The sequence below is a fragment of the Dysidea avara genome, chromosome 3, assembly GCF_963678975.1.
Source record: "Dysidea avara chromosome 3, odDysAvar1.4, whole genome shotgun sequence".
Taxonomy (NCBI): domain Eukaryota; kingdom Metazoa; phylum Porifera; class Demospongiae; order Dictyoceratida; family Dysideidae; genus Dysidea; species Dysidea avara.
In genome coordinates this window covers 12,420,446-12,439,223 of record NC_089274.1, presented here as the reverse complement: position 1 = coordinate 12,439,223, position 18,778 = coordinate 12,420,446, and the positions used below count along the sequence as shown (strand labels likewise).

Here is an 18,778-nt window from a genome sequence, read left to right as displayed (position 1 = left end):
TTGATGGACAAGTAGTTTATGCAATGTATAAAAGGTGTGCAAGACTTCAGAATACAAAAGGTAATACAAACCAGTTGATAACTACTAAACAATTCTATATGCAGTTCTCATTATGTGGTATTGGGTAACCATAATTACTACAGTAATCTTCAGCTTGTGTCCACTTCTTGACTTGTTGTATAAGTGATGTTAGTAGTGGTTGACCATCATAAAGTAAAGTGTATATCATCTGGTATTGTTCTGGAGTAAACTCTACACAAGCTTGTCCTGAGGTAGTTTCCTGTAAATAAGTATACCACTGAATTACAGCTACATGTTATTACAAGGTGTATCATTACCTCAATCATTTCAAGAAGGTTAACTGTCTCTTGCAAGGCAGCAGTTATAGTATATAAATGATCATCAGAGTCCTTCATTAGTATGTATTGTTCTAGTTGATATTTGTACATCATTACACTGGTGTGGATCTTACAGGTAGCCGTAAATTGTTCTAACATTATACCAACTGAATGTTTGTTGAAGTCTCTGTCTGATAACACTGGTTTGATTGAGCCTAGTTTGGTCTATAGTGAAGTAAAGAGTCTAGTATATAACTGCAACTAACAGCAATTATATCTATAGCTACTGTACATCAATACTTACTGTTTCAAGTTCATCATAGACTTTAACTGCAGTGCAATAGAATTTTTGGATCCCTTGTTTCACAGTGTCATCTTCAACTGTACAGTTTGTTCTATTAGTAGTTGCTTCACTTCTTAGTGTAAATGAGATGAGTATCACATTAATGGTGACCAACAATTGAGGATTCATGTTTTGCTTTGTAACAATATAGCCTGTATACTGGCAATGACTGCAATCTTCAAATAAAGCTTATCTGCATGTGCTTTCTATAAACTTGTTTATATACTGTATAGAAGCCTTGTAGCTATAGACAGAGAATAATGAGGTGATTTTTTTTTTGCTGTAGCTGCACTATGTGCTTCATACATACGTAGGCACAAGCCATACATGTGATGCTTCCTTCATGAATATGTCTGTGGTTACTAAGATCAACTTCCTGATGTACATGCTTTTCAACAATGTGTGTACATGCAGCCATATAATGTTGTATATGCATCTTTTTCATGAAATTCCCAATTGCTGCATAGAACCTGCAGACGCTTCTTTGAAGATTACTTTGAATCCTATCTCATAACTTTCCAAATACCATACAGCTCTTTGCTAATATTCATGGTAGCTAATGTCACTTGTTGTGTGTCGGGATGTGTTCCATCTCAGATGATATTCCGCACCATCTTCTCAGAATGTTAGGCTTTAAACTATGTAACAACAGCATCCATAGTAATCATTGCTCATGCATTTATTAAAGTTGGTCTAGCTATAGGTGTGGACATCATAAACTGGTCATAAAAATTAATGTTGTATTTATTATAGTTGTGCAGCCACACTAAATGTTAAAATTTCAAAGCATTTTGTAACATTTGTTGTGGCACATAAGCTTGTTAACATTACTGACTGGTGTTTCAAATCCATTATGTGACCTGGAAACCCATGAATATACCTTTTATGTTTAAAAGGTCATGGCAGTATTCTAAATGATAAACAAAGTTTTAACTGTAGATTGTGAAATCAAAATACAAAATAGACTTGATCTAAAGAGTTATCTCTATGGTAGTCCCATGTTCAGCTCCTTCTAAAAGGGGTAGCTAGTTGTTGCCAAATAAATAATTGAAAGTGGTAGACTCGGTATATCTACATAGTTGAAAATAGTATAAATTAGTGGGATAGAAACAAACTGTAAAGGTCGCATATTAGTGAAAAGAATATTATATGCAAATTAAACCTGGCAATCACAGATTAAATCTCCTAATATTTGCAAAATATGTGTAACTTTTATATAAGGAAGCCAATTTCTGTAAATAAAGCTAGCCGTGTAACATGAAGGTAGTCATGAACTGTAGACATTGTGTAGGTGGGCACATCTTCTCTTGCAGTGTCACATTACGGTGATGGTAAATAATCAATAAAGTCATCAAAGAAGTGCAACATTTGAGCCATATATATATATATATAGTCGGAAAATGTTGAAATGATATTTATTTGTAGTTGGGGGAGAAAAGTAGCTGAATTTGGACTAGCCTGAAGAATGAAAGATCAAGACTATTATTTCATGGGGAGGAAAGCAAGTGTTACCTGTTAAATGAATGGCTCCAGAATTTCTTGTGTATGGCTTGTAGACATCGACCTCAGAGGTGTGAGTATGTAATGCCCTTTTGTCCAGAGGTAAATAAGTATACCACTAATTGCTGTTCATAGTACCATTATACCTCAATCATTTCAAGAAATTTATTTGTTAGGATGTGTGTGGGTATGTAATGCCCTTTTGTGAAATGCTTAAATGGTATGGTGGCCATACAGTGTCTGTAAAAGGAAACCATATGTATAACTGACCTCATGCATTAGGTCACAGATTAGGAAGAATTCTAATATGTTCCTGCCGGTAGTTACTTAAACCTTTTACAGAGCATTGCTTAGGTTTCAGTAACATGATAAGCCATTGCTATATCACTTGTTTAGTTGTTCATATAATCTTACTAGAATGCAGGAAAATATTTAAAAGATAGTGGGATGCATTTAGATGAATTATTCCTGTTTATTGACATACAATTTCAGTTATTTTGTTTCATTTTAACAGTATCAGTGATAATATCAATATGTTTATCACACTGTTTGACAGCGTGTTACATTAACAGCATTGAATTTATGCACAAGTTCATAATGCTTTCTTGTTGCAGATATCCTGCTTAGAATAGACCTACATGTACATGTTACTACCCCATGCACCACTTGCTATTAATTCATATGTGTAGTGGATGGAATGACAAGAAGGACACTAATACATAATTGTACGTATATAGCATAGTACCCTCAATTAGTTTAAATACATAAGTAAATCTTGTACATAATTCCAGCTCCCGTTATATTCCCCACCTACCCTAGATTTAGCAGTGAGTGGAGATTTGTATATAGGACATTTGTCACCACTGTTATTTGCTCACAGGGTAGGACATTTACTGAGTGCATGCATGTAAGTATTTGCAGTCATGTAAATATTGTAGTTAATGAGTCTTAAAGTAAAGAAGTGCTTTACTCTCTTCTGTGTTCTATAATTTACCATCCTTGTTCCACACATTATTTCCACAACTGTAAATGCACTCCTCAATAAAATATACATAATTATTTTAATGATGTATTATTGTTAGGGTGTTACACTATGGGAACTAATTATATTTGGAGAGATGCCACAGACATTGCTCACTGAATGGTTATGTAACTCAGTTAGCAGAGGAAACAAAAACTTAATACAATTAATTGATATGCGTGTTTGTACATATAAGATAGCTACATAGTAGCTAACCTCTAATGATCTTAGTATCAGCATGCAATTTATTACATGTTGTGATGATGTCAGAGTCTTTCATCTCAACAGACTGATATGCAGTAGGCAATAAATCTACCAACAAGATTATATGGAACAGCATGTACCATAGAAGATGGTTACACAGTATATGTTTTATACTAGCAGCCTCATGTTTCCCTTATGAATATGTGGTTACCAAGTCAACTTCCTGCCATGGGATATATATATATATATATATGACATAGTACATTTTCTTATTCACATGCAGCCATAAAATATATATGTCATTACATGAAATTCCCAATTATTATGTAGGTTCTTTTTTGTTGCCTAAGGAATTACTTCCCTTACTTGTAATTTTATGTATCACTTTCCTACAACTACATACTTGGGAACTGGTGCTTTTGCTGCTTAAATGATAATGTCACTTCTTGCAATGCAGGAAATAGAAAGCACAAGCAGATACGTTTGAAGATATACTTTCTGTGTTCAGTACAGACTATATAGCTACATAGCAAAACATGATTCCTCAATTGTTGTTCACCCTTATTGTGGTACTTATCTCATTTACACTAAGAAGTGAAGCAGTTACTACTAAAATAAACTGTACAGTTGAAGATGACATTGTGAAACAGGGGATCCAAAAATTCTATTGCACTGCAGTTAAAGTCTATGACGAACTTGAAACAGTAAGTATAATGTATACAGTAGCTAGATAGTTGTGTATAATTCTGTTAGTTGTGGTTATATGCTAGACCCTCTACTTCTTAACAGACCAAACTAGATGTCATCAAACCAGTGTTATCAGATAGAGACTTCAACAAACATTCAGTTGACATAATGTTAGAACAATTTACAGCTACCTGTAAGATCCACACCAGTGTAATGATGTACAAATATCAACTAGAACAATACATACTAATGAAGGACTCTGATGATCATTTATATACTATAACTGCTGCCTTGCAAGAGACAGTTAACCTTCTTGAAATGATTGAGGTAATGATACACCTTGTAATAACATGTAGCTGTAATTCAGTGGTATACTTATTTATAGGAAGCTACCTCAGGACAAGCTTGTGTAGAGTTTACTCCAGAACAATACTAGATGATATATACTTTACTTTATGATGGTCAACCACTACTAACATCTCTTATACAACAAGTCAAGAAGTGGACACAAGCTGAAGATTACTGTAGTAATTATGGCTACCCAGTACCACACAATGAGAACTGTATATAGGATTGTTCAGTAGTAGTTATCAACCAGTTTGTATTAATTTTTGTATTCTTAAGTCTTAAAATGCAATTTATCACTGTAAATAAGACAAGGAAGCCTATTTATGGTGGGGATTACAGGGGCAGATCTAGGATATTTTGAAAGGGGTGGCTAAGCTGAACAGGGATATAGGTAATTAGCCGGACATTAGAAGATAGCAAGCCTTCTCACAAGGTCCTAGTGGTAAGATTCATGTAGTATCCATGATAAATTAGCTATTTGGAATAATGACTACATTAGTGTGCAAAGCACAGTAGCATACAAGCATGCCAACGTAGGGGGATTTGGAGCCATGCCCCCAAGAAATGTTTGAAAATTAGGCCCTTTAAATGTGAATCTGAGAGTGTTTTAGCAGTTTTTCAGTGGAAATAATGGAATTTCAATTTATATCATTAAATTTTACTTTTTCATTAAAATCAAGACTGATTGCAATATGTATTGAGTATAGCTATCATGATTGCATGATAATCTTTTCATTTGTAGCTACCAAGTATTTACTTATATACCATAATGCATCAGCTCCTCTTAGCTATGCTCTAATCAGCTAAATCTGTGAGGCAGAAACATGTGTATATGTAAGCATTCTACAGCATGTTAAAAGAACTGTTTATAATCACCTTACACTTTATACATTCAACTTGACATACTTCACTTACACTATCTGTTAGGCAGCATGGTAACCATCATTGTACTAGAGGTTGTATATATGTTAATTCTGTATTTGCATTTAAATACATTATATCAATGCCCATAATAATGTCAGAGCATAAAGAGCCTTTCATTGCATGTCTTCCTTTTTTACCTTTTAAAGTGTACATGCACATAGATATTAAATGACTGCATGCCAGCTACTAAATTATAGATTGTCATTTGAGACAATGATAGCTGTGTTCAGATAGGAAGTCTCTTCAAACTTTATGCTAAAAATAGAATTGGGTTTTTAAGTACTCATGTTCCAATAGACACATCACAATACTGAAAAGTATTAGCAAATGTAGCAATGTCATATCAGCCATTACAAAGATCATGAAATGCACCATGTCAGCTACTGTGCAACATTTATTTCACAACACTGCCATTTTAACTGCTACAAACATGTGATGTTTCCCTTGCTTTTATACACTATCATTGCATGTATTATACCCCATTACAAGCCACTTTACATTTGAGCTGAGAAATCCTTATCTGAGTAAAGATGTTAGTTACCTGTGAAAAAACTATATACATACAGCTTTCAATGGTTAATTGTGTAGCTATTTCATGTTATGTGTGGTGCTGCTAACTACAGTCAATGATCCACTCAGACTTTGGCTTGAGTTTTCTTTGCTTTTATCATTCTATGTGGCTTGTGTAAAATACTATACCATAAATACAATATTCCTAATCAATTTATTCCTAATGATTTCTTTGGCTGCCTGCTAACCATGTCAAGTACATATAATAGGTAATAGTATGCTCTATGAGGAGGGGAGAGGAAATAAATTTCCCACTATTATGTATTACTGTATCCATAGCGATTAGAGTTGGACCAATCTGCCCACTTTTAAGGCTAAGCTGATATCTGCTCTATTTTTACCAGTAGTTAACCGACCAATACCTTCATGATTGTAGGGCTCCACAAGTTACACTTGTGTTTAATCCACTAAAAGTTAAGCTAATGCCATATGAGGTTGTATACATATATACTACAAATTGAAACTGCTAATCATATTTTAATGTTGTTCACTTATTAACACTCACCTTTGTTCCTTCCTTTTATCTTGGTGCTTCACCTACTAAGTGTTGTAGGCTACCCACTATCGACTGATGGTGGGGTGGTTTGGTAAATGCCTGAGGTCTCGGCTGCCTTGGGTGCAACTTAAAATACACTGCTAGTTTGTTCCTAATTTTTTTAAGCAGGCCAAATTTATAAAGTGTGGAATGATATTTTAATGACAGATACTTGGGTAAGCAGGGGAGAATTTGGATTAAGAATACCTTCCCAGTATTCCAAATTCTTCCAATGCCGGCCACTCCTAGTGCCTACTAGGCAACATCCTAGTGAAACCTCAGGTGGTCCGCTCCTTCTGTAAAGATTCGACATGCTGCAACTGCAGCCTTGTGTAGAGGGTGCAGCAAGCACCTTACACACACACACACACACACACACACACACACACACACACACACACACACACACACACACACACACACACACACACACACACACACACACATACAGCGTGTGTATAAAGTGGGCAGACACAGCCCTGGCACGCCTGCGGTGCAGAGAACACAACAGCTGACCTAGCTGTGGCACACCTATGATGCAGGGGACAAAATGGCTCTCATAGCCCTGGCACACCTGTGGTGCGGAGAACACAACAGCAGTAACATACAATATACAAGTATGGGTGAATTCTACATTTAACAGCTATGCATGCATGCATGCAAATGAACACTATCGCTCACCAGGTGCTGGTAAGTATTATCAGTGGTTGCTGAACCAGTGGTGACACAGGTATTGCCTACAAGGAGGTAGTGGTGTACCCCCCTTTGACTTACCAGTGTAGTGCATTCAAGTGATCTGTAAGCATTACAAGAAATACGAGACTGCCCTGCCAGAGTTTGAATATTTGAAAACATTACACTTGTAATTGCCTAACAGGTGTCAGCTAGCAGCTCAAACTAGCTAGTGAAAGCCATATAAGTGCCATATACATATATATATATATATATATATATACACACATAAGAGGACTGGTAGATATCTTGAGTAGGTTGTAGCCACTGATTGCATGAATATGTTGAATTTCTTGGGGTAAGACGCAAAGAGGAATGTGGGGTGGGTGGGTATTAATTTCCTTCTGGTGGAGCTCTCGTCAGGTGTCACGACACATAGGCTGAGCACGTGCTACTACGCATGCGTTAAGTATTCTTAATGGAGCCCAACTACTCCAATTAATGTTTGTGTGATGGGTATACCGTCTCTGATTCCTGACACCCCTATATCAGTAAGTTTTATATTTATTTTGCATGCTATTTGTCGTTACAACATTAACCTTCTTTAACTTCTTTAAATGTCATTATATAATACATTCTGGGAATCCCTTGATAAAACTTTCATTACATATGTATATGTTAAGCTGGACAATTGAAGTTTGCAAACTGCAAAGCTACCTAGCCATCTTGTGACTAAATAATATACTGATGAAAACAAATTAATGAACTAGCTAATGAAAGTTCCTGTACAGAACTAGTTATTGACCCACCTCATCAAAGAAATAAACTCATACAAGATCTACCAATGGAAATTATGTGTCTCAAGTTGTATTGGAAGATCTCAAAAAGTTCACTTCTTTGATACAAGCTTGTTCATGCAAAACTAGTTAGTGTATTTGCTAACCATCAAGACTGTGCCATTGCTAACTGTATTCCTTGTGTGGCATTACAATTAACTGTATAGCAGACAATAATAAACTTTGATGGTCATCATAGGAAGTTAAAAACTTGAATAGCTTGTACTAAAATAGACTGACATTTGAGCCAAAAATAAATTTTGTTACCCATGTGTTTTTCAAAAAGTCCCTGCTGCTCTTTTGTCATTCCACCTGACAAAATATGTATAATGTGTAACTGTATGCATATGTGTATATAATACATCTGTAACCATAGATATTTACAGTGGAATCTCTTTATTTTGAAGATCTTGATACTCAAGTGTTCTTATTTCTGACTTGGTAATGATGATAGTGATGATGACACAGTATTGATGTTAGGGGTCTAAATTATAGGATTATGGACAAGTGTCCCAATTATCACATTCATGGTCCTCATTTCAGTATCTCCATGTACTGCAATGGGCTTAGCTATACACAGATACAGTTTTGCAGTATATTATGTAACTTACCTATACACATGTACATGCACACAATGCAGAATATGTTATGAATCAGAGAGAATTGCTAATGCATGGCATTGTAATGGGATAACATACATTGGAGTACTCCAGCTACTCCGTGTGTATTGTATACAGTATCATTAAATGTATGCAATTGAAAACTGATCAGTGATCATCTTCAATCATGAATATCCTGTATAACTTTTGCTAAGTTCTCTGACACAAATTTATGGTTGATTGGCTACCAAGTACATTGAGAATTGTATTTAAATCTATTTAACTTGTTAACTGCTGTATTGAGTTATCTTTGAAACAGGGGCGTACCGATGAGGGGTTTAAGGATGCTCCTACTGAAATTGTCAGTAGCTGTTGCTGCTGATTTATTGGCAAACACAAAATCAGCAAGAAGTGCATCAATCTATATTACCACAGTGGCAGATCTGTGGGGGTACCACAAACAACTCCCCAAACAATATAAATCGAAATACTCTAATAGAGCAATCAGTAAAATACTCTAATAGAACAATCACTACGTGCAACGCTATTCTACAGTTGCTTAGTATGAAAAACTTCGCAGCGCTATCCCATGGGTACACGTAGCCTGCTATCAACTTTTACAAATAAAATATTGTACATGGTTACTTGTATATGACAATTTACTTTAGGACCATAACTGAGCTACGTGAGTACTCATGACTGTCACTAATTACCACAGCTCTTGATCAATTTGCATATACTGGGTGAAGTATTGTGATGTTAACTGGTGTTTCATAGTTAATCTGTTAGTTGGATAGCTATGTAGTTAGAACTGGGTATATTATACATGCATGATACTGCATGATACTGATGAAGGCAACACAGTTTTCATTCTGCAAGGTATGTGTGTGTGAGATCATCAGGAATATAATTATAATTATAGGTCAGTTCAGTAGCTAAAAGTTGACCATACACTTATTTTGCTAACTGGAATTTGACAATATGCAAAATTAAATTTTCATCAGCACAGCCCCCAGCATCCTGATCTATTTTCCAGTGATTGGAAATCTTTGCAGTTTTGCTTTCAGCAGGAACCTAGCACACTAAATTTAGCAGCACAGAATGAGTGAGTAATGACTTGTAGTACAGAACAACAATTCGCAGTAGTATGAAAACTCTCAAAGAAGGATCCACAGATGGGATATTAGCTTGGACATGAACCATCTTGAATGTTATTATCATTATTAAAAGATCAAGATACTCTAATAGAGCAGTCAAGTGTACTCTTATAGAGCATTCTTATAAGTATCAATGTAACAACAGATTCACGTTATAGAGAATGCTTTGATATTTGCAAAGTATGCAAGGTTTTTATTCTGGTAATAGACCTTTAAACTTTAGGTGTTGAACTTTAGGGGTTTTCATACACTGGTGTCTTACTGGGTAAGGGTAATTATAAGACACCACTGTACAAGTCTATTACAGGGTAATTACCAGTGTACAGGTCTATTACAGGTGTACAGGTTAATTACAGGGTAATTACCAGTGTACAGGTCTTACTGGGTAAGTCACATGCAAATTTTTACAAACAAGTCACATACTTTGTGGGTTACTAGCAAAAATTTAGCTACAGGGGCCACTGTCTACATAACTAAGAGATGCATTGCTAGGATTCTGCAGTGGATAAACACCCTTCAGGAATGATGTAATAATCACCTTGGCTCTGCCATTATTACATCATTATTACATCATTCCTTCAGAGTTGTTTGTTCACTGAAAAATCCTAGCACTGTATGTCTTCCTATACAAAGAACTTTATATTGTCAGAGATGTTATAGAGTGTTGAACTTTAGGGTTTTCATTATATTTCTAGACTTTGCTTTTTATAAAGTGGGTGATACAAAACTGGGCCAGTACGAGCTTATATTGCTACATACATATACTCTGCAGTGTTTTGGTCATGCATGGGAATAGATAGACTGCCTGTACTTATGTCATGCACTTCACATCTTTGGTACACTGTATTTAGAAATCTGTTCAGTCATTAAATTTTTGTCAGTGAATTAATGTGCATATGTATAAGCCCACTAGCCACATCTCAGGAGGTTATACATTCAAGGCTTCTTATTGGTCCTGCTGTTGGTAAATAGTGTTAACCTCCTTGAAAAATCCTGTCTACACCCATGGAATTACATAATGAAACTATCTCTTCTTCAAATTTAGAAGTTTATAGTTATTTGGAATGTAATTATTAGTTATTCCTATTACTATTTTCATAATTAAATGACACCAAAAAACTAGAAACAATTTGCTGATGCTAAACACTACACTGAGTTGGGCTCCAAAGTCCCTAATAAAAAATACAAATTTACACAAACTGCAAGAATGTAAGAGCAATCAATTACAAAGAGGGGTTTCCTAAAACCCTTGGAAACCTCCTACCTACACTTGCCCCTGTTCATCTACCTTTTATCAAGTTTTTAATTCAGAAATCAGTGTATTTAATGAGTCAAAACCTGCATACGTTTTTTTTTTTTGTCATTTCAAATGAATATGATAATTTATATGAAGTAATAAGCTTATCTCCTACACAAATTATTATTAGAACTTTACAATGGCCAGCACTAAAGGTCTGACAGTAATATGTGCTGCAGCCTTTGGATTACCTAACCTAACAAACAGGAACTAGGGACCTAAACATTACTTAACCTACAGTAGCTAATGATAAGGGGAAACATATAATGGGACAAAGAGAGGAAATAATCCAGGATTCGAACTGCAGGCCACCCAGTATCTAGTCAGGTGCCACACTAAGCCTCCCCCGGGGGAGATGGATTTTCTTCCTTTAAACTTAAGTATTTATTATATATTATATAATGCCAAAGTAAATCAAAAGTGTCTCTGAGCAAAGGAGAGCATGAGGTGAGCATGGGTAGTCTTGCCCACAGCCAGCCTGTATTATTTTTCTTTTGTCATTTGGTTGGAAAAAAATACAGGTTGGCCGGTGAGACTAGAGCATGAGATGTCCTTCCAATTACAGCTATAAATTATTATTAATTTATCCCAAAGTGATCTCTATTGTTACAGATACTGATGCTTGTCAGTAAATTGCTTTGTGTTTAGATAGTTCTTACCTACACGAGTTGAAAGAATTGTAGCTGTCAACTATATGCTGTAACTATATGCTGGCAGCTACCTAGGGTTTCTTGTCAACTGAATTATCTGATAAAACTGTCAACCATACACAACCATGGAAAACAACATGTTACAAGCATAAGTAGCCATGGTAAACACAGCCAGAATTTCTTTTTGTAATAAATGTGCTTAGAAAGCTACACTATAATTTTACACTATAATTTTTGTAGGTTTTCATGATGTTGCAATGCACACTTGTAAGGGTAGGGTACAGCTAAGGGGAATACTCCTGATATTATCCTATCAAGTGTGTGTTACATCATTTAAAACGTAGCTACCTGTCAGTATGTACATTACACCACACTAGTTACTTTCATGCACAATTAATTGTATATTATCTGATTTGTCAAATTTCACCAAAAGGCTCAAGGCATGCATGAGGGTAGCTACTTCCCAGATTATAAAAGCAAGTGCACAAACAAAACTACAGACATAGTTAGCATTACAAAAGCAAAAGGACCACATCCACAAACAAAAGTACGTGTAACAAATAGCAACATTCATTACAAAGGTGAAGAGCCTGGTGGAACATTGGAAAGAAATAAAACAAAATAGGGATATGATTCTAAAGAAAATGAAATAAAACAAAATAGGGATATGATTCTAAAGAAAATGTATTTATGAAAAGTCAAAATCTGTAACAATTACTATTTGGTTAAATCAAACAGATAGATTATTAAAATGACTAGATTTTGGCAGTAATAAAGTTGTTTATTGATTATATTTACAGTGAGTAGAAAGGTCTGGCCAAGCTAGTTCTGAAATGCACTCTGCAGATGATTGCAACCACTTTCTGATGGTAGGGTTCCAATGACTACCAAAAACCCACCAAGCAGCTCATTACTGCACTTGCTACAGACACAATTGACCCTTTGATGTATACATGTGGATTCCTTAAAGTAGCTACCTGTGTACATGTATTTCAGTGGAGTTTGCACTACAATTGCATAAACAGCAGCTTCAAGTTAGTTACATGTACCCCACAGAGAATGCTTTAAAACATTAGTGTTCTGGTAACCATAGCTGCAGCGATCTTACCATGACAATGCAGAGTTGATGAAAACTCCAAGATACCAGACTAGAAGTTTCCAGTGTATGAATGTCTGCCCCATTGAATGAAAGGGAAGCTAGGTTTCACAGGGTTGCATTTCTTAGAAATCAACAGAGCCTCATGCACATTTTGATAGGTTAAGAGGAAGTTTCTAACATACAACTTCAGTGCAGGGAAATATTTTAGTGGCAGACGAGTATCACACAAGTGCAACACTTTTATCATGATGGCAGTAGGAATTGTACTCTCAATGAGGAAATGAGATAGCTATCAATTTCCCCAACACTTCAATGAACAATGTTTTCCCATCCATTAATTATTATTATTCTTTTATTAATAACCATCCCTGATGGTACTCCCTAGTTCCATCTACATGCACATTCCCACAGAAATAGTAGCCCTTGGTGATAAAAAATTATAAAGTTAGAGATACTAAACTCAATGAAAGCACCAATGAAGACCTATAGACCCACTGGAGGGAGGACCACAAATGGCTGGAGCAGAGAATGTATTCAGAGTGTCTGGATTTATTATTTATAACACGAGTTCATATCTTATTTGTGGACACCTGATATACAGACCACAATTTTATATAAGTGACAACAAGAGACCAGTTACATATCTAGCCATATGTATGTGTGAGTGAATGTGTGTGAGTGAGTGTGTGTGTGTGTTTGGTGTACATTATTATTATAGTGTGGGTATAATAGTGTATGTATTTAATGCAATAATGTTGTATGTACTGTACTACTAGTATTGATTCTCTTAACGGGGAGTGATGAGTGTATCATATCAGAACAGTATCTACACGCGTACATCATTCTACAGTCTAATACTGTGCAGCATACCGAAGTTAGTTGCTATACGTATAGTTACATAATTTATAACATATGAGCAGTGTTTTCATATTACAAGAGGGTAATTCAAGCTATCATCTATCTGACAAATAGCTACCATTTTTAAACATCATCATCAGAACTCACACATGATGTGTTTCACACTATGATGCTATATAACTTAAGCACATACAAGCATACCACAGCATTTATGGTATGTTTTCCTACACAACTCACCCTTCCACCTCACTGAGCTCTATAAACAATACAGCATGTTAATGAAAACACAAGAAGTCATCAGACAACTCTACTGAAAACACGATGTTTAAGTACAGGTTGAATGCAGAGAAGACCCTGGATCCCAGGCTGTGTGGCACCTTGGGCACTTTCCTAGACTGCAAGCTGTCTGTGGATCAAGTAACCACCTGGTCTGGGATATTTTTCTGCAGTCAACAGGTTTTTAGCTATCATGTTTCTGACTTCCTACTACACAGGCTTTCAGTGGCCTTCTTTTCATGTCCTTAGTGGGATAGTGACTATAATGTGTGTACTATATAACAGCAATACATGACTATACATAATAGGTACATACATACCATAAACACACAACTCTTTGGAGGAGGTAGGGAAGCTGAGGTAGGGCACAATAGCCTGGAGGGATAATGTGTGCCATCATGATGAAGTACTTTCAGCATTATACTCATGTCAACATTACCAATTCCCGGTACTTTATGTCATAGCATACACTGGATGGCAATTACTTGTAAGACATGGATACCACACACTTATTTGTGAGTACCATTACAAATATTAAGTCATAGCAAATTTAGTTGGATCAAACTGACATTACAAATGTTTAGCCATAACGACATTTAGCTGTAGCAGCAATGCTATCACACAAACACTCTAACATTCAGTTCTAACAACCATTGCTGACAATCAATCATAACAACATTGCTGACAATCAATCATAACAACATTGCTGACAATCAATCATAACAACATTGCTGACAATCAATCATAACAAAGATCCCACACATAATTACAACAAACAGAAATATTGCAGATAACACACACATCATTTGGATTAAATATATTTTAGACTTAACTTTTCGGCATTTTGTGCCTACCACAGTTGTCAGTAAAAGCATAAGAAAGTAGGCCAATGAGGCCAACAGAAGAAAGCAAGCTAACTAGATTTATTTATTCTGATTAGCTAATGGCCAGGGTCAACAGCTTCTGAATAGCCAATATCCAGGGTCAGCAGCTTCTGATTAGCTAATAGCCAAGGTCAACAGCTTCTGAATAGCTAATAGCCAGGGTCAGCAGCTTCTGATTAGCTAATAGCCAGGGTCAACAGCTCTGAACAAGCACCAAACAACAGATATATGAACATCGAAAGTGAACCTAAGCCTAGCTTATATATGACACGCACTTATGTAACCAGATGACAGTAGGTGTTGCAAATTTATTTGTGCAGTCAAGGAAGCTACCTGTTAACTTTTGTTCGTTGCTGGGGCAATAAACTACATTATTTTAGCAGCACATGGTAGTGGTAGTCAATGGTGCACATAATAACTATGAGATGATGCCATGCATGCATGACAATGTGAGACATTTCTTATAGTGATTGGTTAATGAATGGCTCAGCCGAAGCAACAGACTCATACTTAACTGAAAGTTTCCTAATGGTATGTAAATTATACAATGCCTAGTTATCATTTAGAGTCCTTAAAGTTCCAAGCTTAACTGTTGTATAGAATGTAAACATGGTACAACCAGCTGTGCTCCTCCACCCACTCACCCACACACAAACACACATACCCACACATTGGCTACATGTACTGTTACCTCAAGAAGCTGGTCTGTACATTTAGCAGCCACTTGTATATTTAACAATTTAATAAACTAGTAGGTCCCAAACATGGCTAAGATGTACTTCATGACCTCACTATTATGGCCACCTCATTATTGAGGACATAACCTAAGGGTGTTCTATTAATTAGATTTCACTGTAGAATGATACAATTCTCAGTAAGTACTTGAAAGGCAAATGTTTATAATTCCTCACTGAATGACTTTGTTACTGGTGATATTGGATTCCTAGGATACAGTTAGAAATGACATGTGATATAGTTACATCACATAAGTACATATATGTAAGGTTTCTGTTACACAATTTATATATAAGGCACTCTCACTGATGCAGGCATCAGCAGTTAACTCTCAGATCACAACTAAGAAGCTTGAGATTCAATTGACTCACTACACACTTCTAGCTAGTAAAGGAAGAGATGAAAACTCAATTGCTGTTGGTGACCACTTGGATACTCACCTTGCTAGTATTGAATAGTGATGCAGCTGTTAACGGAACAAAATGTACAGACAATGATAAGGTTAACACTGCAAAGCAAGAAATTCAAAGATTCTACTGCACAGTAGTTAAAATATATGATGATATTCAATCAGTAAGAATATAGGAATATAGTAATAATTATGTGTTCTGTATAAATGATTATGTAGAGGTGTGTATCAAATGTAACATGTGATTTTAGTAAATGTTTAGTGGTGTAATCTTTTGCCTCACTACAGATAAAACTAGATGTCATCAAACCAGTGTTATCAGATAGAGACTTCAACAAACATTCAGTTGGTATAATGTTAGAACAATTTACAGCTACCTGTAAGATCCACACCAGTGTAATGATGTACAAATATCAACTAGAACAATATATACTAATGAAAGACTCTGATGATCATTTATATGCTATAACTGCTGCCTTGCAAGAGACAGTTAACCTTCTTGAAATGATTGAGGTAATGATATTATCTTATATTTATATGGACAGCAAGTAGTGGTATACTTATTATTTTATAGGAGTCTACCTCAGGACAAGCTTGTGTAGAGTTTACTCCAGAACAATACCAGATGATATACACTTTACTTTATGATGGTCAACCACTACTAACATCTCTTATACAACAAGTCAAGAAGTGGACACAGGCTGAAGATTACTGTAGCAATTATGGCTACCCAGTACCACACAATGAGAACTGCATATAGGATTTTTTTCAACTAACTTTTATTTGTATCTATATACAGCGTATCCTTCTCTTTGTATGATCTATACTGTTAACATGCACACAGGCTAAAAGGCAATAAATTTTTGAAAGATGTGCATGAAGACTATATACTGAATCTAAATAGTGTTGCTCTATATATCTGCTTACACTGACAATATATTTATACATATACATACATTTAACTATTTAGGGAAATGCTTATAGTATCATTCAAGGCATGGGATTTTAGTAGACTAACCAAGGAAATAGCAGCACTTAAGAACTTTATTGTACAATTAATTACACTACTGAAAGGAAGAACCTTACTTATAGGTCTTCACAGGCAACCAAGGCAAGTATGTATAGTAACTGTATATACCCTTTTAAAGTAAGAACATTTAGCTAACACTGCATGCTTTTTTATATACTCAATCTTGGCTAGCAAAGCTTTTGTCACCACATTTTTTATTTATTGGATAAATTTTCTTTATTGATTGTGTATACATATCACATAATGATCAAAGCTGACATCAACAAATGTAGTGGTTTTCATTTCATTCATGGATGCAATCAATCATATAATACAATAAATTGTGCAAAAACAGATAGGTTTCAGTATAAAATGCAAACATACGTAATACTCTCAGAAACTAGACCTCTGAAACACACACGCGCAGTCTTTATAATTGTACTGTAACTTTTTGAAACACCATAACACACTGTGACATTAAAAAATTGTAAATATATTACTATGGCATAATCGTATGACTACTGAGGTGCTAAGAGGCCATACATGTGTACCAACCTGTAATATTATAAGCCATCTCAAATAACTGACAGTTTATGATGACAAGTCTGTTTGCTCGTTTGTTTGTTTGCTTTACAGCATGAGTGCTGAAGGCCTGTAGGACACCTGGTCCTAAAGTAGTTATGTATAAAGTATGTTTGAAAACGTGAGAAAGAAAATCCATGACTGGACCTGGGCAGTGTCAAACCTGCAGCCATTGGAATAATGCTCCAACACTTACAGGAGTTTGCCAGACAGTCAAGAGGTTTTTTCCTTGTAAATTTCATGTGTATCCATAGGAACTCTAGAGTGTGACTTATTATCTCAAAGTACCCCATGGTAACCAAATGGACGTTAGTTTATTTGTTAAGGCTTTACAGCACAAGTGCTGAAGGTCTGTAGGACACAACAATGCATGTTGGCTAATATGTGACCAGATTTTGCAGAACCGATCCAAATCGCACATCAGGCAAAATCAAACTAACACCACCAGTGGATAGCTACACTATCGCACTACAAGTTTTGACCCTCAGCACTACTCAAACTACACGAGGCTGGTTTTTACACACGTCTTTTCTGGGTGGTGTGGAGTGCTCAAATGGCGGTTTCAGGCCTTGTGAAGGGCCTGGCTTGGCAAGAGTCAGTGGTTTACTGGTGGACAGCCTTATAATGTTGGCCAGACATGTTCTCTGCTGATTTTGCTACATATCAGCCACTAAGGAGCCAGCACAGCCCTGTAATCTGGTGTCTGGACTCCAATCGTGGTCTGCCTCCATTTTGAGGTCTATCTTTTGCCCTCCCCGCCACCCCCCAGCCTCCACCCCTTTGTGAGCACTCGTGATACTACTTCGCTCGTCCAACTGCTCAGATTTTCTATCTTATTTGGCGGGAAACTGTACAAGCAGCTACAAGTACTGGAAGTGGCTTAAAAGGTAACAGATTGATGCATCTTTTGTGTAAATTCCATACGCGTGCTTGCTATCCTTGAAGAGTTATGCTGGCTTCAATTCTTTAAAACCGTTTATCTTGGAACTTCTAATGTGCGATTTGGATCGTTTTTCCAAAATCCAGTCACACATGCATTCAATATCATTATTTTACAACACAAATTAGTCCAAATAATTTCTTGTTAAGAATTACTACTTCTAGAGCTTATACATTGTCAACCTTGGGTAATCAATGAATGCCCATAACTCATGATGTCAGTGTTACATTGTTAACATTGATCCTTCATAAGATTCCCAAGATGGGAATTTGATTAATTATAGTTATCATCACTGCTGCCATAGT

The 18,778-nt window shown here is 35.9% G+C and overlaps 2 protein-coding genes and 1 long non-coding RNA gene across 3 annotated transcripts; 2 read left to right on the top strand and 1 right to left on the bottom strand.

Annotated features, from left to right (window-relative positions):
* On the bottom strand, window positions 1-858 carry LOC136251749 (uncharacterized). The gene is made up of 3 exons (XM_066044169.1): window positions 643-858; window positions 339-563; window positions 1-280 (listed from the first exon to the last, which is right to left on the bottom strand). Exons 1-3 carry the CDS (start codon window positions 808-810, stop codon window positions 95-97), a joined length of 579 nt encoding a protein of 192 aa, XP_065900241.1. The 5' UTR covers window positions 811-858; the 3' UTR covers window positions 1-94.
* Window positions 859-3,972: 3,114 nt separating this feature from the next.
* On the top strand, window positions 3,973-4,729 carry LOC136251748 (uncharacterized). The gene is made up of 3 exons (XR_010699186.1): window positions 3,973-4,110; window positions 4,196-4,420; window positions 4,479-4,729. It is a non-coding gene; the product is annotated as an uncharacterized lncRNA (long non-coding RNA).
* An 11,133-nt stretch (window positions 4,730-15,862) lies between these two features.
* Window positions 15,863-16,902, top strand: LOC136251747 (uncharacterized). The gene is made up of 3 exons (XM_066044168.1): window positions 15,863-16,106; window positions 16,231-16,455; window positions 16,517-16,902. Exons 1-3 carry the CDS (start codon window positions 15,933-15,935, stop codon window positions 16,700-16,702), a joined length of 585 nt encoding a protein of 194 aa, XP_065900240.1. The 5' UTR covers window positions 15,863-15,932; the 3' UTR covers window positions 16,703-16,902.
* The last annotated feature ends 1,876 nt before the right edge of the window (window positions 16,903-18,778 follow it).